Here is a 23,298-nt window from a genome sequence, read left to right as displayed (position 1 = left end):
TATAATTATACTAGGAGCTTTCAATTCAACTTGTTCAACAGTAACCTAAGTTGAATATTACCATAAAAATGTGTGCATTTTCCAATTCACTGCCTAACCTATTACTCAAGCTTATCAAGAGCAGCTCATATAACATACAGCACCTGAAGATTTACAAAGCACTTCACTCACAACATGCAGACGGCTATATATAAATAATCTAGATATAGATAAATTGGAGGTAATCAAAAGAAAGGAGGCACCAGGATTACCAGGGATAAGAAAAGGCTTCTTGCAGAAGGTGGGATTTTAACTAAGACTTGAAGGAAGCCAGGAAAGCCAGGAGGTGGACATAAGGAGGGTTCAGAGAAGATAAGTGACAATCAGTTATAGAGGTGGCCCTCATAGGCCAAATTCAAGTCCTCTTTCATTACACTGTGTAGTCTCAAGTTCAGAATTGCTAAGTCTGAATTTTACATAAAATTAACTGGACTTTGAACTAAATCTGTCAGAAACATCGTGTTATGCTTTTATAGAACTATAAAAGTTTTGTTTTGTTTTTAATTCTCCTCCAGAAGGAACCAGTTCCCTCTCTTGTTTCACAAACTGGTACAATTTATTACAACTACCTTTTGAAAGATCACTGCTGAGATTTTGCCTGCAATTTCTGAGGCTAAGGAAATAAACAGAATTTAAATATTTTTAAAAGTATGACTGAGTGGTAAATACATGTGTTTAAAAGGTTCATCCTATACTCATGTAGAGTTCTAGGACTCTGAGAATACCTTAAAAAAAAAAAGGCCTTCCTGGAGAGTCAAGTGGTGCACCATCATGTTTAAAGAAATGAAAGAAAACAAAACCCCCAAAGAACCAGATTCCCCTCCTCAATTAATGTTTCTGTTTGAAGACTGCAACATATTTAATTTGAAATTTCCCCTAGCTGTGCCAAATTAGAGCTTGAGCTCCTTCCTGTGAAGTTTTGAAGTGTACAGTCTTACGTGACACACAAAGTACTGTTAAAACAGTCTAGAGTAGGAAGGAATTTTTAAAAAATGTTTTTCTTTCTTTAGTATCATGCACCTGGCAAGAAAAGGGACCGTTCTTGTAAAGCCTTAAAGGCATTCCTCACTCTCTCCTGAGACCCAAACCTACTTATTTTTATTTCCCTTTGTAAACCTATGAAGTTACATCACTTTTTTTTTGGCTTGGCTTTACAATTTTCCGTACTTTTCCATGTACATTGTTTCTTGTTCCTTTCCTCCTTGCCTCCTCTCCTCCCCCAATAATTAAAAGAAATGGTTACTTAACCATAAGGGGCATCTGGAAAGGAACTGGCTCACTTCCGATCCCTTCTGGCCTCAGGGAGAAGCACCAACAGTTTGTAGTGTCATATTTATTTAGTTGGAAATCAATGAGCCAGTCACACAATCAGGCATATGCTTACTCAGTTACTTTACAACACAAATACAAAGAGAAGGTTGTAAGGGAGAAGTCCTCCCCCAAACTCCTTCCACACTTCCTATCTCTCCCATTCTTACTATTCACTCAAACCAGGGCTAAGGTCTCTTCCTTAAACAGAGAATCAGGATGTCTGCCTGAGACAGGATCTTCGAGATCATTTAGTAACAAAATAGCATTGTTTTAGAGTGGGAAGGCACCTCCCTAGCCCTTCAGTTCACCCCATGAAAGAACTGGACACACCTGAACTTACAAGATACCTGGTAAGTGCTTATGTGGCTTTTGCTTGAACATTTCCAGGGCAGGGGAATCCACTACCTCCCCAGTTAGCACATTTCACTTTTAAACAGATTTAATTGTTAGGAAGATCTTTTTTTTTTTCAGGAGCCAAACCAAAATTCATCTCTAGGTCACTTCCACCATTGCTTCAGTCTCTGTCCTGGGGCAACAAACAAAACAATCTGAAACTCTCTTCCACACCACTAATTTTAAGTTCTTAAAGATAGCTAACTCGCCACTGAACACAGGTGGAATCCATCAATTCTTATCTAGAGTTTGGGGCAAATGAGAAGAGCCCTTATAGGTTTAGAGAAATAGGGTATACTGGGCCAAGTTACAATATCTTGTGGTGGAGGTGTAATAGGACAAAGGTTTCCCATTTCCTTGCAATAAAGGATTAGTTTTCTCTAAAAGGTAATACAAAGTGTCCATGGGACTTGATTGACTCCTGCCTCCCTTAGCAGCTCAGTCACATCAGGACTTAAAAAGTACCAGCTAAATGGAGTCTGGGCCCCTCTGAAGCTCAGTAGAGTTGCCATACCTTACTCTGCTGACAAGTCACATTTCCTGTTAGGCACTTCATTGTGTATTACAATATTTGTAATTTAAGTATTATATAGTATATATTCCAATAATATAATATATGGATTATGCTTATTATATGTTGTAGTAATCTTATATATACTATATATTATGTATTACATTTTAAAATATGTATATATTACTCTGTGTGCATGTGTGTTTGTGTGTGTGTGTTTGTGTGTGTGTGTGTATGTGTATGTGTGTATGTGTTCTGGAATTCCTTCAAGTCCACAAGCATTTATTAAATGTCTATAATGTACTAGGCACTACGCTGGTGCTCAGGATACAAATACAATAAATTAGACAATCTCTCCTCACAGGTAGCCTACATTCTAGAATTTTTCATTAACCCATCCATGCTGGTACTTCTTAAGCAACTTCTGTCCATGCTCTTCCCCAAAAGTTCCCCACAGGAACATGCTCGAGGCCTCTGAACACTGCAATGACTCTCCTGGAACACTCTGGATGTACACTAGCTATCCCTTGCTCTTGCCTATGATCTATCCATTGTTTCTTTCTGTCACACAATTTCTTACTGATGTGTTTTACCCCTGTTCTTCAGAGCTTCTCGGGATTATTTGTTGTAGCCTGCTCATAGTGACCATGTGTCTTTCCATGACCCTTCTGTGTGATGTTCATTGAGGGTTCTTTTAAGGCAATGCCTATGAATAAGTGAATATCGACTATTGGAGTATGACAAGAGATTTAAGGGTGAATGGGTAATTACTAGTTGAAAGGAGGAAGATAATCAACTGAGGTGTCATGGAGGAAGTGGAACCTGAAATGGGCCTTGAAGGATAATATTTAAATAGGTAAAGTTGCTTCCTTTCAGACACAGTAAACTTGTGTACAAAAGTACAGATTAGAGAGGGCAGAGAAACCTAAAAGTATATCTAAGATTCTAGTAGCACATGGAAGAAATTTGTATGAAAGTCAGGCTGCAGCCAAATTGTCGAGAGTCTTGAATGCCAACATTAAAGTTGGGATTTTACTGAGTAGGCAGGGGAGCCCTACTGAAGATTTCTGAGCAGACTAATGGTGTGATAAAGTATGCATTAGAAAGACTATTTGGGATATAGCCTGGAGATGAGACAAAGTGGTGCCAGGACAACTAATTAAAAGCAATAATGATAATAATGATGCAACTACTCACATTTAAATAGTGTGTTAAGGCTTACAAAATGCTTCTTTACAAAAGTCTTGTGAGATGAATTATATAGGTATTATTATTATTATTTCCATTTAATAAATGCTGAAACAAACTCAGAAAGGTTAAGCCACTTACCCGTTTTCGCAAAGCCAGTAAATATCAGAGATAGGATTCAAACCCTGGAGTCTCCTGACTGCAAAGTTAGTGCTTTCCCCAAAATAGCAATGATCATTCCCCAATGTTTAAATCCTCAAAGAATATGAGCAATTAGCTTTCAAGAGAAAAAATGCACACTATTAATCATAGGAAAGTTTTTTTCCAAATCACTGAGGAAAATGCAAATTAATACAGGTCTAAGAATTTACCTCACTATCAGCAAATAGACCAAAATGACAAAAGATGGAAACAGTTAGAGTTGGAGGGGCCCCCAAAGGTTAGGCAAATTGATTAAAGAAGTTAAAGACAGAACGAGAAGTCCCATATAGAACAACATATTCGTTCGCGGCATACCTTTTGTGATAGCAAGTAATAGGAAACATAGCAGATGGGTCACTGAATGTGAAATAGCTAAACAAAGTGTATTATGAATGTAATAGATCGTTGCTGCACCATAAATAAAGTACTAACAACATAAGACTTCAGAAAAGCAGGGGAAGATATATCAACTGATGCAAAGTAGCATAAGCAGAATCAAGAAAACAATACAAACAACAATAATATCACAGAAAGGAAAAAGAGGAAATTAAATGTCATGATTATAACCAAACTTGGTTTCAAAAAAGAGCTGAAAAACACATATCCCTCAGTGTTTTTCCAGAGGTGGGATGCTACAGGAATAGAATATTACATATTCCACATAATAGACATGATTGATGTACTGGTTAGTTTTGCTGAATTGCTTTTTCACCTTCTTTTGCATATTTTTAAAACAAGGTTGGAGCATGCTAGGTTATTCTGAAGATATTTTGCTGGTGACAAGGTGCCTTTTAGGTGTTTTAGGAACATATGACCCAGAGTTCTGGAAGAATGACGGAGGAACAAGAAGAAGTAGATAGTCATGCAATGGTCTGACATAGGCATGAATAAGATTAGTAATAAAAGCATCACAGGGCCATTGGACAGTGGTGACATCAAGTATATGCCATGTTAGGCCAGCCTAGCGTTGATGAAGAAGAGTTTTGGGTCCACAGCAGACAAGATAACTGTGTACACTATTAAGAATAATCATCAGATGAGTTCCAAATATGGTCATAATATTTTCACGAATCTACGTTGCTAGGATGGTTTGATAACTTGTGCACTTAAATCTTCACCTTGAGAGGCAAACCCTTTTCACCTTATTTATTTATATTTATTCATTCATTCATTTTATTGCTGATGGAGTCCCCTTTGCTGGCTTATTATAAATTCATTTCCTCTCATCTAATTTTTCATCTAATTTCCCCTTCATTGCAAACAGCTTTGCTTTCTTCTCATAACATCCAGTTATCAACAGAATGTGATGCCACCCACCTTTATTAACCCTGAAAGATTAACATGAAGAAATATACACAGACTGTCCATACCTCTACTGATTAGATCCCAACAGAAAAATACACATAATAAAAACCAGACCAAAGCTCCTTGTTGTCTGAAAGGAATACTCAACCACAGAGCTTGAGAGAGAAACTGACCTATGACAAGAGACACATAAATAAACAAACACCACACTTCTGGGAGTTGGGCGCTTGCCCAGACTTCAGAATTAGAAGATTTAATAGACAGAACATATGGGAAGCTCCCCCACTAATGGTAATCAGACCCTTCTCTGTTTTGTTCTCCACTATCAGCACATGATTGGAGCTATAATGTCATACTATATGGAGGATTTTAATTTAAGTCCATCATGCTAGTAGACACAAATCTACTATTTAACAATGATATACTGGCTCCTGAAAATGTTAACTTAACAACTAAAAAGATACATTTGGACCTTGTGGATTGTATGGGATCGCTTTGCATTTAGAAGAGAAACTTTACCTCTGTTATCTTAACATGAACAAAAAGTCACTTTGATACATCAACACAAAGTGGGTAAATACTGAACATCCTCCTACCTGCAACAGATGACTGCTTTACACGAAAGGGCCAAATCCAGGAAGATCTGCCTGACTTCAAATGAGAGGGCATACTTCAGTGTGTGGCCATCAATGATCAAGGCAATGTCATTTTCTTTGCCCAGAGAATTTCCAAGGCAAACACAGTGCTGAGTAAGGGCTTCTCTTGTTGCCTGAAATAAGAAAGGTATGGGAGAGGTAAGAATTAAATCTAAATTCTTCCATCAAAAAGTCCTTTATATACTTTATACTTTATATACTAACACTTCACCTTAATGTCATCAAGAGCCTGTTGTCCTGGTCAACATGCCTTACATATTGAGGTCTTTTTGGTACTTCAATGAGTAAATCCATCTTACTTCGAGTTAGTACTGATTTCAACCATTCAAACTGTGATCTGATTAAACAGTTTCATTAAAAGAGGTTATTGTGTATTTTTTGCACCTTCTCTTTTATAGCTTTCTGTGGTCCTTAGCCTCTTATTACAAGTGGAAAGGGAAACTATATGAGTATTTATTCCTAATATGCACTTTAAGGCTAGTAAGACCATCTTCATCACCAGGTAATTTGGCAATTAGCTTTCTCAATATGGCATCAGGTGTGTTTTAAATGTGTTATGAGATTTTTGTCAAGTTCCCTGTAGACAATGAAGTGGAAAAATAACATTTATAACTCTGTATTCTCAGACTTTCCAGAGGGTTTTAGGTCATATTCTTAATGTATCTTTATGAAAAGAAATTCACTTTTAATAGGAAACATACATGAAACCCCATCACCAGACTACAGGGACTATCTAGGCATGATGTCCGTTTCCAGTTGGAATTAGAATGTGGAATTATATCAAGGTAGTAAATTTGATCTCTGCACAGTTATACTCAAATCAGTGAGGGCTGTAACTCTAAACTCAAACCCTGAAAAAGAAATACAAGATCAGAATAGGGGTGGTAACAGCAACTAGGTGCCATATGTGAGAAACTTAAGAGTGGATGTGCCTCAATTTTAAAAGGCACTATTAAGCTAATTAGGGTACTATAAAAGGTAGTTCCAGTCATTGTGTGTGTGTATGTCACTGAATATACTGCATGTGCTGCAAATACTCTGCATATTTAATTAAATGCAGAGAATCAATATAGACTCTCTCCCCCTGTAGAGTTTAATTTTAGGCTCAGCTACCACTATAAAACTGGAACCTCTCATCTTACTGAATCATTTCTCATTCTCAACAAGAGACTTTGGAGCTTATTAGAAGGGGATGTATTTAGAACTTCCCATGCCCTTAACCAAAAATAACGCTTGATATTTCTACTACTGAAAAGAATAAATAAAGTAGTACTGTAGAAATGCACTGTTAATGGATGGAAGATGTGTTCAAGAGGAAAGATATGTTAAACTGATTTTTATTTAAAAAAATTAAAATAAATTATTATTTAATTTCCATTAAAAGGAGATGGCATTCCTATACTATTTATTATTCCCTAAGATCAGTCCATTGCTGAGTCAGGATGCTGAAACAGAAAAACATAAGATCTCGATTCTTGCTGCTAGTTTGCTGTGTATAACATTAGGCAAATCACTTAACATCTAGGGGCCAGTTTGTTTTGTAAAGTCAGGTTAAAGCTACCTGTCCCATATGCCTAATGGGATGTTGAATGGCTGTTTTGATCCTAAGAGTGCTGTACACAAATATATGGTATTATTTTTGTAGGAGGTACCCATTTATGGAATCAACTAGCACTAGTAACCTATGTTCCTGAGATATCATAGAACCATAGTGTTTCAGAGCTGGAAGGTACCTTAGAGGTCATCTAGAATTAGGAAAAGCCTTCAATTCAGAGTCAGAGGGGCTGAATAGTTCTGCTACTGCTACCTGGGTGACTTTAACAAGAAACCTCCCTTCCCTACTTCTAAATTTCCTTGACTATGAAATGAGGGTGTTGGATCTCTAAGGTCCATTTCCCAGACAAAAAATTCTGTAGGATAACATAACATTTCAATAGGTCCATCATTTACTCCATCTGAACATTCCCTCAGTCATTGTAGATCACAATCTATCTGCACCTCAGTAGAAATCTCTTCTTGACAATATTCATCAGTAAAGCATGAAATGGAAGTTTCCATCTACCAGATTACTGCCTGCAAACAGCCTGCTTTGCTGTTAATTTAGTCCAAGGGTTAATCCTTTTTTTTTTTGTCTTGGATCCACTGGGCACTATAGTGACACAAATATGCCATTTAACAACGATATACAGCCTCAAGTATATATGCTTTAAGTGAATAAAATAAAATGCAGAGGATAACAAAGGAAATCAATTAAATTAAAACACTTCTCAATATATTAAAAAAAATAAGTTCACAGGCTCCTCCTTGAAATGTATCCATAGACCCCTAGGTTAAGAACCCCTGAGTTAGTTTTCAACTCTGATTCTTGTCAGCTCTATGAATCTGAGGTCTTTGCTGACTCCTCTCTTGCTCACCACCCCATATGATTTCATTTTCTTTTCTTTTATCTAATGTCCTACCTCCCATCTCATTTTCTTACTATGTTATCTCTTTGCTATCAGTACAGTGATCTAAGGGAATTCAGAGGCTTAGACTCTTGCCATCTGGTCCAACTCTTGGGACTTGGGTTCTCACAGGAAATATAGTTCTTAACCAGATGGACCTCCCATCATCGTATCCCTGTAACTTATATTTACATATGCACATATTTCTCTTCCTGGTTGTGATTAACCATAAATATGTACCTTGCTTTTTGCAATATTCGTGAACAGCTGGATTGTATTTTGTAAAAATTGGCTTATGACTAGTTTATATGTTCCAAGGGGAAGCTGCCATGTAAAAGAATACTAAGGTGAATACTTCCATAAAGCAATTCACTGCTCCCTAATTTACTTGTTTTAAAAACACAGATTTTCATATAATGGCTATACTTAAGGGAATAGACATATAATTATTTGTAAAACATTTAGTAAAACATAATTTCTTTGAAGAATTTAGGTACATAACAGATATAGTTACAATAATTTCAAGAATAAAACTATGAGCCTACAAAAGTCAAAAGCACAAAATTATACTCTTATTACTTCCTTTCATTGTAACAAATGTTTTTCCAGATGATCATTGAATTTCAGAGGTCATCTAGAACAACCCATGCTTGAAATATGTAACATCACTTACAAGTGGTCACTCAGCCTCTGGTAGAAGATCCCTAGTAATGGGAACCTCAGTGTCTCCCGAGTGCCTTTCTTTCTCAGATAACTATAATTACTATTCTCAAATTGAGTCAAAATCTGTTTCTCTATAATTTCCTCCCATTGCTTCCAGTTCTGTTCTATAGGGACAATCTCTTTTCCACATGATCGCCCCTAAAATACTGGAAGACAACTATTCTATATTCCCAAGTCTCCTCCTCTCCTCTTTTCTAGGCTAAATGTCCCTAGCCCTTTCAACCAATTCTTCTGTTTCATTGAAAAGTGAAGGTACACACACACACACACACACACACACACACAGAGTGTATGTATATATACATATATGTATATGTAAATAGACACATACAGATATGTGTGTAACTTAGTTATAATAGAATATTTAAACCTCAAAACCCAATCTTGAAAGTCAAACTTTCTGTAAAAATTTAACCTCATTTCTCTTTCAAGGAAATTCAAGAAATTTTTATTTCTAGTTGCCATTATTTTAACAAATTTATATATTTATATGAGCACTTATCTGTACCTCTTATCCCCCCCAACAAGATGAGCAAAGTTTAAAAAGAGAATGAAAAATAAAACTCTAATCAAAAACACACACAGTCTAGCAAAACAAATTCCTTGGCCATGCCTGAAAATGTGTGTCTGTCTCTGTATTTTAAGTCCATCACTCTTCTGGCAGGAGGTAAATAGTATGTTTCATCTTCAGTCTTCTGAATTCAGGTTTATCATTGCATTGATTAGAATCTAAAGTTTTTCAAAATTATTTTTCTCTATATTGTAGATGCCATTGTATAAATTGTTCTCCTGGTTCTGGTCACTTTACTCTGCATCATTTCAAAGAGGTTTTCCCACAGTTTCTTCTAAAATTGCCTATGTCAGGGGCAGCTAGGTGGTACAGTGGATAGAGCACCGACCCTGGAGTCAGGAGGACCTGAGTTCAAATTTGGCCTCAGATACATGACACTTATTAGCTGTGTGACTCTGGGCAAATTACTTAACCCCAATTGCCTCACAAAAAATAAATAAATGAAACAAAATTGTCCATTTCATCATTTCTTATGGCACAATAATATTTTATCACATTCATGTACCATGATTTGTTTACCCACTCCCTGACAGGAAATCACCGTGTGTGTGTGTTCGTGTTCTTCCTCCTTTGATTTCACTGGAACATGAGCCTAGTAGTGATGAAGCTGGGTCAAAAGATATGCACAGTCTGAGAACTCTTTGAGGATACTTCCAAAAAAGTTTTTTAAGTTACTGAAGCTTTATTTATTGACTATCTCCAATTTATTATATCTTACACACATATACACATTTTGTTTGTACATAGTTGTTTACAAGCTATCTCCTTTATTAGATAGTGAATTCCTTGAGAGTAGAGGCTATCTTTTACTGTTCTCTGTATACTCAGAGCTTGGTATGCTAACTGAAATATAGTAGGTACGTAATAAATAATCATTGACAAATGGCTTAGTATATAAATATTTAAAAGAAAAGATAAATGAGTTAAAGGGGAAAATAGTGAAACTCTTAATAGTAGAAGACCTTAATATATTCCCTTCAGAGGTAGACAATTCTAATAATCTAAATAAATAAATAAATAAATAGATAAATAAATAAATTAAATATTACTAAGAAGATAGAATCACATAATTAAAAAGATTACATACTATGACCAGGCTGGTTTTATACCATAAATGTATGGTTGGTTAAATTTTAAGAAAATTATCAATAAAATTGGTCATGTTATTAATGATAACAAAAATAATATGAGTATATCAATAGATATAGGGAAAAAAGCTTTTGACAAAATATAATACCCATTTCTACTAAAAATATAAAAAACTAGAAAACACAAGAATAAATGAACCTTTCCTTAATGTGCTAATTGTTATTAATCTAAAACCAAGAGCCAATAAGAATAAATTAGAGGCCTTTCCTATAATAAGAAGGGTAAAGCAGTGATCCACTATTACTATTGCTATTTGAAATGGTGCTAGAAATGTTAGCTATAGCAGTAAGACAAGAAACAGAAGTGGTGGAAATAAGCAAAAAGAAAGAAGAAAGAAAAGCATCACAGTGATCTCACACACACACACACACACACACACACACACACACACACACACACATACCCCTTTATATGTACACACATATATTTGGATAACCCTACAGTGTCAACTAAAAATGAACAGAAATAACTTTATTTCAAGTTGCAAGGCATAAAATGTAGCCACATAAATCATAAGTATGTCTGTACATTACTAACAAATCCCGATGGTAGAGACAGTAAGAGAAATTCCATTTAAAACAACTATAATATGCATAAAATGCTTTGGAGTCTACCTATCAAGATACGCCCAGGAACCATATAAATACAACTAAAAGCAATTTTTACGTAATTCTACATAGATCTAAATAATTGAAGAAATACTAATGGTCATAAGTAGTCAGAGTCAACTTAATAAAAATGACAGTCCTGTCTAAATTAATTTATTTCAGTGCCATAGCCATCAAACTACCAAAAGATTACTTTATTGATCAAAAAAGAATAATAAAATCCATCTGAAGAAACAAGAGGTCAAGAATTTCATGGGAAATAAAAAGAAGTGGGAAGGGAGGGGACCTAACTACCAAATCTCAAACTGTACTACAATGCAATAATCAACAAAATGCTTTAGTACTAGATAAGAATGAGAGAAGTCAGTCAGTGGAATAAATTAGGTACAGCACATACAGAAGGAAGCAGCATCGTAGTTTACTTTTGGATAAACAAAGACAGTCTAGTTATTGGGGCAAGGATTCAACATTTGACAACAAACTGACAGGAAAATTGGAAATTAGTCTGGCAGAAAAGAGATTTCGACTAGCACTTCATACCATTTACCAAGATAAACTCTAAATGGATCTAAATGGATCAATTATACATAAAGGGTCACATCATAAACAAATTAGAGAAGCAGGGTAGAAATTTGCTTTCAAATCTATGAACAGGGGAACAGTTCATGACCACACAAGATATAGAGGTCACAGAAAAAAAATGAGTAATATTTATTACATAAAATTTAAAAGTTTTTGCGTGAAGAAATCTAATGCAGTTAAAATTATAAGGGAAAACAGCTGGGGGAAAAAAATCTTTGCAAGAAGCTTCTCTGATGACGGTGACAGCTGTACCTTTTATATAGTGCAAATTGCTTTACACACAACATCTGGTTTTGCTATTACCATCATTTTACAGATAAGGAAATTGAGGTACAGAGAAGTTGTGTGACTTGCCTAGGGTAAGCTAGTAAGTATCTAAGGCTGGATTTGAACTCAGGTCTTCCTGACTCCAGGTCCAACATTCTATTTCTGCACTATCAAGTCGCCTCTCAAAAAGGTCTCATATCCAAAACATGTAAGGAACCGATTCATATTTATAAGACTAAGAGGCATACTCCAACTCATAATTGGTCACAGGGTTTAGAGGCAGTTCTCAAGGGAAGAAATCCAAACATACCAACAATCATATGAAAACTGCTGGGAATCACTAAAAAAAGTAGGGAATTACAAACTAAAGCAACACTGATGTTCTACCTCATACCTATAAGATTGGTAAAATTAACAAATAAGGAAAATAAGTCTTGGCGAGGATTCAGGAAAAGAGGCACATTAATGCACTGGCTGTGGGGCTATGGATCAGTCTACCCATTCTGGAAAACAATCCAGAACTCTGCTCAAAGTTACTAAAATGTGTATATCATTTGACCCAATGATACAATTGCGAGGCTTGTATCCCCAAGAGATCAAAGAAACAAGAAAAGGACCCAGTGATACAAGAATATTTATAGTAGCTCTTCTTGCAGTACCAATGAACTGGAAACTAAGGGAGTATCCATCAATTGAGGAACAGCTGAACAAATTATGGTATATGAATCTAATGAAATACTATTGTACCATAAGAAATGATGAAAGGGGTGGCTTTAGAGAAACCTGGGAAGTCTTCTATGAACTGATACAAAGCCAAGTGAGAACCAGAAGAAGAATTTATACTATAACGACACTTAAAACATGAACAAGTTTAAACTGTGGAATTGAAATTGATCAATGCCATGACCAATCATGATTAATGAGGACAGAGGAAGCATGCTAGTCAACTCTTGATATGGAGGAGATGGACTAAATATGCAGAATGAGACAGGCATTTTTGGATATGGTCATTGTGGGAATTTGTCCTACTTGACTATGTATATTTATTATAAGAATCCTGTTTTTCTTTTCAACTGAGGGGGAGTGAGAGGATGAAGAAGAAAAAACAAAAGCAAAATTTTAAAAAAATTAATAAAGAAAACTTAAATACCTGTGGGCTCCTTGAATGCAGGGTTTGTCATGGTTTTCTATTTTTATCCTTGCACTCTGCACACATTAAATTCTTATTCAACATTTTTAAAAATTCCTTCATTTACAATCTCTGAGTCATTCATGACTCTTTCTCCCTCATTTATCATATCTAGTCAATTGCCAAATCTTGTCCTTCCCTCCATCTCTTTCCTTCTATCCACTCACACAGCTACTACTCTAGTTCAAACCCTTATCACTTTGCTCCTGCACTATTTCAAACGCCTCCTCATTAAACTGCTAACTTTTAGTCCCTTCCCTGCTAGTTTATCTTCTTTCATGCCTGCCAAAATAATATTCCTAAAGCTCAGATTTTACCATGCTCACAAACCTTCAGAGACCTGTTGTTGCCTTTAGGATAACTAGTCATCCTGGCATTACAATGTGGCTCTAGCCTACCCTTCCAAGCTTATTGCATACATTTCCTCTGCATGAGTAAAACTGGGCTGCCTTGGTGTTCCTGAACTTAGCACTCTATCTCCAGCCTCCATGCCTTTGCATACTTCAAATTAATACTCAAGCACCTACCACGTGTCAAGCACTGACCCAGGTACTGGGAATAAAAGAACAGAAAATGAGACAGTACTTGTCTGTCCTCAAGGAGATTACATTCTATCATTCTATCCCTTCTCTGACTCTTAGAATCCTTAGTCCCTTCAAGCCTTAGCTCATGTACCATCTGTTAAAGAAACTCTTTCTTGATCCCCTTAATGATTAGTGCTTCCCTGCCTTATAAAATTATCATGTATATTCTTACTGGTTTATGTGTTATATCCCAGCAGCAGAATGTAAGTTCACTGAGAAAAGGACCTGTCTTTTGTTTTGTTTTGCTTTATACTCCTAGCATCTAGGATACTGCCATACATATGGTAGGTAGTTAATAGATTCTTGTAGGATTGGATTTACTATTTTGTGGTAACACACTTGACAGGGACAAGGGAGTTATTTCAGCATGTGACATCTGTTAATTGTGTCACAATAAAAATATCAATTTTATAAACTAAAAAATAATATTAAGAGAAAGAGAATCTGCAGCCCAAGTGAAAAGGCCAATATGGGTTATCTCTCAAATAATAATCTTAATAACAATAACTAACATTTGTATAGTTCTTATGTGTCAGTTAGTGCTAAGTTCTTTGACATTATTACCTCATTTGTCCCTCACAACAACTCTGGTGGGTAGATGCTATCATACCCATTTTACAGTTGAAGAAACTGAGGCACACTGAGGTTAAGTGTCTTATCCAAGGTCACACAGCTAGTAAGTAGCAAGGGGAGTTGACTAATAGTTATCCTGAAGGTCATATGTTCTAAACATCTGGACAGAGCAAGCTCCCATTATGGTGAAAAGGCAATCTGCTCACATAAGTTATCTATGCAGTCTCTTTTTGAAAGGGTCCTAGGCCAATTGTATTACACCAGGAACTGAGTTCATGGACAATCTTGCTAAATGCCTTCGATATTACATTGCTGATCGTTTAAATAATGACCCAGGGTGGAAAAATTTGACTGTTATTTTATCTGATGCTAGTGCTCCTGGTGAAGGAGAACATAAAATCATGGATTATATTAGAAGACAAAGAGCTCAACCTAACCATGATCCAAACACTCATCATTGCTTATGTGGAGCGGATGCTGATCTCATTATGCTTGGACTTGCCACACATGAGCCAAACTTCACAATTATTAGGGAAGAATTCAAACCCAACAAACCAAAACCATGTGGTCTTTGTAGTCAGCTTGGTCATGAAGTCAAGGACTGGCCAGGGTTTGCCAAGGGAAAAACAGGGAGAGCATGATCAGTTTGAAGAAAGTCTTCCTGCTTCAGAAGGAGAGTTTATCTACATTCGGCTAAATGTGCTTCGTGAGTATTTAGAAAGAGAATTAACTATGGCCAGCCTGCCATTTACTTTTGATATTGAGGGGAACATTGATGACTGGGTTTTCATGTGTTTCTTTGTGGGAAATGATTTCCTTCCACATTTGCCGTCTTTAGAGATCAGGGAAGGAGCAATTGACCGTTTAGTTAATATATACAAAAATGTGGTACATAAAACAGGGGGTTACCTGTTTGTACCACAGTCTTTATTCAATCTGTCTAGATAATGTAGATTGTTCACTAAAACTTAAGCCACTTAGTTGATGAAATCATGGACATTCCCACATGCAAATATATCCCTACATAGATATGAATGTATATATATATATATATATATATATGTATGTATTTGTTTTAGTAATATGCATTTCCTAAAGAATCTCAAATTTCATTCTGCAAGGATTTAGCTTTGCAAAATACATGCATACATATCATACATCTGTCAAGATGTTGGTGACACTCCATAGAGAACAAAAAATATCTGCTTTGCAATATAAACATTTTGAGTAAAAAGAGAACTCCTGAGTGCTAGCTTCTAGTGAAGCCTATGATGGATCTCCTCTCTTTTTGGATTTGGATTCATTTACTTCTAGACCTCCTTAATTCTGGGAAGCTTGAAATAACAAAAGAAATGTTACTTGCAAAAGCAATTAAAAACAGGAGGATTCTTTCTGTGTAACTTAAGAGATGAAACCTTCTCCACAAAGAGCTCTAGGACAGCTGCTAAACTGTCCAAACTACTCCTGTCTCAGTTTAATGAACCCAAAAGAATCTTCAAGGGAGTCAAGTTCATCCTATGCCATAGATGCTGCAAGTCACACTCTATTACAAAGGAAAATGTTGAATATTTCAGAAATAATTAGATAACAGTAATAATAATCATAGAAGAGTATGTTGGCTATAGTGTGTATGACAATACATTGAGAGTAGTAAAGATGTAGCCCTCACTTTCTTACAGTAAATGTAATATAATTGGAATCTAATACCACAAATGAAACTTTGACCTTTTCCTTAAATAGGTCTTCTCTCAGACAAGGAGAAAAAAACGTTGATCGATTTACTTAAACACTCCTGAACAAACTTACTGTTCACATTAATGGAAATAAAGTCTGCTTTAAATCAGAATTCTTGAGACACAGAAATAAATAGACCAAGAGGTTTCTAATTCTGTGCTTTCACCAACTGATTATTTTCATTCACAACAGTAGAACTTGATACGGTCAATCCAGAGGAAAGCCCAAGACCACAGTGCACACAGCAAAAGCGATCAGATCAATGCTGTCTTGAACTTCACCTTGTCTCATGATAAACACTTACAATAAAACTAATAAAAGATAAGTGAAGTGAAACAGAGATCGCTTCTCAGAGGCTTTCATGGCCAGTGTCAATTTGGTAACATTGTTTTTCTGGGCCCATGGGCCTGAAAAAATAAATACTGGCAGAACGATGGTAGGATGTTGAGCCAGAAGCATCTCAATACTAGGATTGTTCTCCCAGGCAGCTCAGAGCACAAAAGCTTCCTCCTGTGTTGGATCCAGTCATCATTAATATCAGTGCAGTGCAGGGGGAAGAATGCTGGACTGGGGGCAAAAGGGCCTTGACTGAAGTCTTGGTGATGCGACTGATTAGCTGGTGACCTGGGGCAAATAAACACTAAGCCTCACTCTCCTTACTTCTAAAATGGGGATAATACTTATACTAGCTGAGAGGGCTAAATGAAAATAAAATGAAATCAACTCTGGAACTTTGCACAATGTCAGGTACTAGATAAATCTAAGTTACAATTATTACAGTCATTTGGTGTAGTGGATAGAGAGTCAGACTCAAATTCAGGAAGACCTAGGTTCAAGTTCTACACACATTTTTCTATGTGATCCTGGGAAACTCAGGGCTCAGTGTTCTAGGCAATTCTTGAAGATCATTAGTTGGAGAGAAGGTACTAATCTCTATCTGTAGAGAAAGATCCCTATACAAAAAAAAAATCACAGGTCTAGTCCTTATCCCTATAGATTCTGATTATAACAAATTTTTATTTAAAGGCAATCTAAGTCCTGTCTTTTACATTAATCTCGTTTAAAATGTTTAGCTGCCTGTTAACTATTTGGCTGGATTTCCTCAAGAAAATAGATGAAAACAATAAAAGGAAATGAAACCTCGAATTACTATATCTTGTGATTTACTGCAAGTTTCACTTGAGAAGAAATTTAACTGATAGCTAAAATTGGGCTCGAGAACCACATCGAATTTTCTATCCCATAATTTTTTCCTATAATCATGGATGATAGTAAAAAAAAATACAATAGGAAAAAGAATACTTTACCCAAAATATAGCACTTTTGAGAATTTCTTAGTCAAAATATTAAAAATGGCTTAGAATGCTCTAACATGAGCCATAGTAGGAATTCATTCATTCAACAAATATTTTTCGTTGTGCACTGTTGCTAGACATTTCAAGACAAAAATGAAACAAGTCTGGTCTTCAAGGAACCTCCATTCTATCAAAAAGTAGGTATCATTCCAATTTTAAAGATGTGAAAATGGAAGTGGGACTAGATATAGTAAAGATAAGTATTGCAACTAAAAACAGAATGCACATTTATGAGCTACAGTTCAAGCAAGGCTCTATTCATAAATCCAAGAAACTCAACCACCTTTTAGTGGAAGCCAGAACATTCCTGCATCTATACAGTTCTTCTGCTAATCAATCAATAAATATTTCTTGAGTGCCTACTATACGTCTAGCACAGTGTCAAATATAGAATTCTATGTGTGTTTGTGTGGTGGGGGAGGAAGTGAAGGAAGAAGGAAGGGAGGGAGGAAGGAAAGGGAGAGAAGGAGGGAGGGAGAAGGGAAAGAAGGAGAAAGGGAGAAAGGAAGAGGGAAGGGAGGTAGGGAGGGAAGAAGAGAGGAGGAAAAAAAGGGAAGGAGGAAGGAAGGGAGGATATGAATAAACATTATTAATCTACCATGTGTCAGGAATTGTGCTAAGCACTGGTTATACAAAAAGAGGAAAAAAGGCGGGAAGTCAGAAAAAAAGGAAGAGGAGAGGAAAGGAAAAGAACAAGAGAGAGCAGGCAACACCTGCTTTAGCCATTTTACACACCTGTAACACCTATTTTACACATGTTTCAGCTCCAAATTTGATCAAGTCTTCTTTATTCATCAAGCTGGTCTCATTGCTTTTGAACTTAAAATCTTCAGGGGCTCCTTACTGCCTGGCATTTGAAGCCCCTCCACAATCTGGCACCATCCTATATTTCAAGCCTCATCTCATATTTTGCACCCTACACTACAACCAATGTGCACTTACTCTCTGTCTCCCAAACTCACTGTACAACCTGCCCCTCCCCCAATACCATGCCTGTAAAGTCCTTTCTACCCACTTTTTTCTGCTCTAAAGGAGACCATTCCCACTTCACCCAGCTGCTAGTGTCTTGCTCTTCCTGATTTACCTTAATCTTCTGTACCTAGGCAGTACATAGTCATTTCCATGCTATCTCTCCCATTGGAATGTAAGTTTCTTGAGTGTAGGGGATTGTTTTTGGCTTTTTTTGTACCCCCAATGCTTATTACTTTGCAGATATTAAGTATGTAAAAGCTTGTTGGCTGAATATATTCCTGCTCATTTTTTATACTTCTAACTCGATGAAGCCTTCCTTCCCTGATCTGCATTACTGGACATAATCTCCTGCCTCAGACCTCACAGAGCACATGGCTTTACACGTTTCATGTAATATTTGCAGTCTAGTTATTTCTATGTTCATTTTATCCTCCTACTAGATTATAAGGACCATGAGAACAAGAATCGAATCTTTAAACTTAGCATTTCCCCAGGGGCCTAGCACTGAGCTCAGCACAAGGTGTTTTTAATGAATATTTGTTCAATTTAATCCATTAGAATTCCACCAGTAGAATTTATAAACTCCACAGCAAACTTTCAACCTGAAAAAAGTCCTGGATATAACACATGACCACAGGCATAATAACTGCTATCAATTTTGTTCAATCAACTTTTATTAAGTGTCTACTCCCTACAAGGAACAAGATGTTGGGGATATACATATAAAAACATTCCCTGACCTCAAAAAGCTTATAATCTAAAAGGAGAAAAGATATTCATAAATAAATATGATACAAAGCAGAATGCAATGAACGCTAAGAGGAAGTCTAGATAGTGTCATAAGAAACATTCAAATGAAGGGATGGCAGTGAGGAAGATGTGGAAGGTCTTGTGGAAGAAGTGGCACCTGACCTATAGAAGTTTGTAGACCAAATACTTGACAGATTAGTCTTGCTCAATTTGTAGGTCATTCCCCTATATCAAATAAATAATAAAGACTATTATTTTTATACAAAGTGGGGCTTCTGGACTGTATAAAAAGTAGTATTGTTCTCCTAAAAGTCTTAGTTACTTGAGGGATTGTTTCATTTAAATCCTAGAATTCAGTATAATAGTTAAATATGAACTATAGATGTGGATTTATTGGAAGATGACAAGTATGTATTCTAACCTATGACCTTGTCCATCTACTGTGAGAGAATAGAGTCAACACTAATTAAAACTAATACCATGCTCAGCAGAACTGGATCCCTAAGAGAAATCCAAAAACATTTTTGGAACAGACATCCTGCAGTTGATAACTAGATCCAACATTCTGAATATAACAATTAGCCTGAGAAAACTTAGCTACACTCTGCTCCCAGAGAAAATGAGGAGCAAACTGACAGAGGGCATGGGGGTCTGATCACTGCAAGCACAGACAGTAGAAGGAAAACATGGAACAAAATTCTGGAATATATTTTAAAAGTTCTTGATGGCAGATGAAGAAAATGGTAGCCAATTAAGGCAAAAACACAACTAAAGAAGAACCACCAATGCCAAAAGGTATGGCAGGTCACTGCAATCTTTCATTCTAATGTTGGACTAGGTTCTCTTTGTAGAGTTCAGAGAATCTCCCCAAGTCAAAAGGAGTTTGGGAGGGGAAAAGGAAAGAGGCAAAGAAGAGAGGACTGACTCAGTTAACAAGAAATAAATACACAGGTAACACTGGAAGGTTAAGAAGGAAGTCTTTGATCAATGTTATAGAGTATGGCAGGCAAAATCTTCATTGAAGCCTCTTGACAGCCTATTTTTAAAGAAGTTTAAATTACTATGAATGACTTGTGAGATATTTTCAATTAGTTCTTTAAAAGATAAATAAAATTTTGAGAGAATTTTTCAAGGATTGGCTTTTTTGGGAAGGATGATGAAAATAGTTTTTAAAAACACACACTTTTTTTTAAAGAAAAAAAAGGAAAACTCTGGGCTCTCCAACTACAAATTTATATTGGCTTTAATGCTCTTGCTACTTTAGGAAGAAACTGTTATTCTTGCTCCAAGTTGACATGAAATTATAGTTCTGTGCTTCCTTAAACCCAATCCATAAAAAAGAGGTGTGGGACAGCAAGAAACACCCCAGATCCTACAGTGGTTACAATTCAAGTAGTTCTATCACAACAAGAAAAGCATTATATAAAAAGTCTCAATGTCCTGAAGAATTAATCATCACAGCAAATTAAAGTGAACCCCTAAAAAGGGTAATATAAACATTTGCTGGTAGTCTTAACATGTGAAAAATCATGCAAAAATACTGGCACAAATTCCAAATTCATTTAAAAATATGGTTTAATAGCATTCATATATTCCTAAATCAGAAAGAGGGCATAGGATTCTAGTTTATGTGAGCCTATTTGTTTTCACCATGGCCAAGTGGTCTTGAACAATGGTACAGGCAATCATATAGGGTAATTTGCCACTCCCTTTAGCCTGGCACAAACATTAATAATTACTACCAGCCTACAACTTACCCACTGCCAGCTTCTATATAGCTCCTAGCATTCAAGACCCCACTGGCCTTCCTCCAGAAGGCAACTTGGGAACTTTCAGGTTTAATTTTGATCCAAATCAACTCTAGAAGGCCTCTTCTCCTAAAGGGATGAGTTATTTCAAGCCAAAATCTGTTAAAACCTCCTCAGGGTGATACAGTCAAGTTCTTCAGTTTAATCAAGCTTCTCCCATTCCCTGCTTTTGTTGTTTTAAAAAAATTGGCAAGGATATTAGAAATAACTCACCAAGAAGGCTTGTGAACATCAGGGGTTCTACTTAGATGCAGAACGTTAGGATGGCCTATGTCACAAGTGACCCCAGAATTACCATGATCCAGATCCCCAATACCAAGGAATAGGTCTGCCAACAATTTGGCAGTTTTCATAAAATTAAAAAATAGAAAGCTTTAAAAGTCCAACCCTGATATTAAAATGAGGAAACCAATGCTCAAAATGATATATTTGATGTGCAGAATGTGATATAGTGATAGAGCTAGTATTTAAATGTAGGCCTCCCAACTCCAAATTTCTAGCTCTTTCTACTATATAACATACTAACTCATTGAACAGCTTGTCAAATCAATGAGCAAGTATTTATGAAATGCCTACTGTGTGCTCAGAACTTTGGCACTGTAAATAATCCCAATCCCATTATCCCTGACTTTAAGAAGTTTCAAAAGTAGTTAGGGAGCCAATAACAGATGACAGAAGACAATGTATAATAAAACACTGTGGCAATTGTGATGTGTCCCCAAGTGAAGGCAAGGTGACAGGTCATATTTCAATGTGCCAAAGGAAAAGAAATAGAGTTATCGGACCCACCAACCCACCCAAAGACATCACTGTTTTGGTTAAATTAATACCTTTTCAAACTGCTACCAAATTCCTGCTACAGGAAGCGTGGCTGCTGTAAAGCCTGGCTTTACACTTCACTGAAATCACATCAACAATTTTAGGTGGTCAAACCTGAGTGCAATTGTCTTTTTTTTTAAGGTATGTAAAATGTTACACCTATCTTAATCTCTTAATTTGCTATCCTGTCCCTAAATCCCCTTTGTTTTTACTAAATTAAAATTCCCTTCGTTTTAGCATAGGTAAGGTAAATACTTACAGGTAATGCAGGATATAAGGAAACTGGGATAAAACTAAATAAAGTATAATTTGTTGACTGGCAAACAATTAGAATACCCTGAAGCAAATAAATTCCTGTGTGGTCTCTCCTAGATCTTATCTTACAATTCAGCAAACAGTCTTGAACTGACTTGTTTGTATTCTCCTTACCTACTACCTCACAGAAAGAATTATGCTGAACCAGTACAATTCACTAGCTGATGGAAAATGCAGTTCATTGTAGCACTTGTAAAAACATTTTCTGAAGTGGACATAGAAAAAAAAAATCAGTAAAGGCATGCCTTCCACCATGCGTACCTGTGAAATCTGAGCTTGCTTTCTACTCTGAAGCTTAGATTTTAAGTCTTCAACCTACTAGATTCCTGACCTATACACTATGATTAACACCCTAATATCAGCAAAACAGGACTAGAACATAAATAAAATATGCTGGGGTGAGGCCGGGGGTGGGGAGGAGGTGGGGGCTGAGGAGTGAGAGGGAGGAGGTAGCTTGTTCTGCATCTATGTAAACTGGAGTACATTCCTTGGCAATCCACAGTCAGGCTATAAAAATATAAATTTGGCCTTCACAGTGATTTAAACCTATAATAGGATTGGGGCACTTAGACTCCATAGCCTTCCACATCATTTCCAGTTCCAGAGCTAGATCCTAGAAAAATCAACTTATGATGGAGTTTGGTTAAAATGACATTAATAACATTATTATAAAATCATGTTGGTTAGGGGAAACATCATATGGTCAAGGACTGTCTGCAAGAGAAAATACTAGACTTTACTCTAGATCTTTTAAATCCAGGCCCCAGCTCCAGCATTTACTGTGTGACCTTGAGAGAGTCATTTCATCTTAGACTCTGGCTCATATGTAAAATAGAGAATTATTGTACTAGCTCAAATACCATCACAAGGTTGTTATAAAGATCAAATGAAACAGTGATTTCTGACTGTAACATCCTATAAAAAGTATTACCACTGAACTTCTACATAATCATGACACTTTGCTAGATTATTAAATAGCAAAAAAGGTATTATGATATCTTATAACAAAACTTTGTATTTCATTTATTATACTAAGACATTACATTTTGGGTTTAGCCTACAGGATAAACTGGAAGAGGGTATTTGTGATGGGGTGGTAAAATTAGAAGCATGGAGATACATTTGGAGGGCATTACAATAAATTGAGGTTGTAGGTATTAAGAGTCAGAAGGATGATAGTATTTATTATTCTGTATGAAATTCAACAGGGACAAACATAAGTACAAAAAAATGAAGGGGAGGCATGAATAG

At 36.2% G+C, this 23,298-nt stretch overlaps 1 protein-coding gene across 6 annotated transcripts in view; it reads right to left on the bottom strand.

The window, feature by feature from the left end:
- The window catches only part of ATP8A2 (ATPase phospholipid transporting 8A2), a 756,382-nt gene that overhangs the window by 361,493 nt on the left and 371,591 nt on the right, over positions 1-23,298 (bottom strand). For all 6 annotated transcript variants that reach the window (XM_020997141.2, XM_078147076.1, XM_078147075.1 and 3 more), the window contains exon 25: positions 5,545-5,717. In XM_020997141.2, coding sequence (XP_020852800.2) covers positions 5,545-5,717 — 173 coding nt within the window. The remainder of the gene's footprint in view (positions 1-5,544; positions 5,718-23,298) is intronic.

Source organism: Phascolarctos cinereus, unplaced genomic scaffold (assembly GCF_003287225.1).
Source record: "Phascolarctos cinereus isolate Bilbo 61053 unplaced genomic scaffold, phaCin_HiC Scaffold_726;HRSCAF=1367, whole genome shotgun sequence".
NCBI classification, from domain to species: domain Eukaryota; kingdom Metazoa; phylum Chordata; class Mammalia; order Diprotodontia; family Phascolarctidae; genus Phascolarctos; species Phascolarctos cinereus.
Note: the sequence above shows the minus strand (reverse complement) of the source record. Positions and strands in the feature narration are given on the sequence as shown.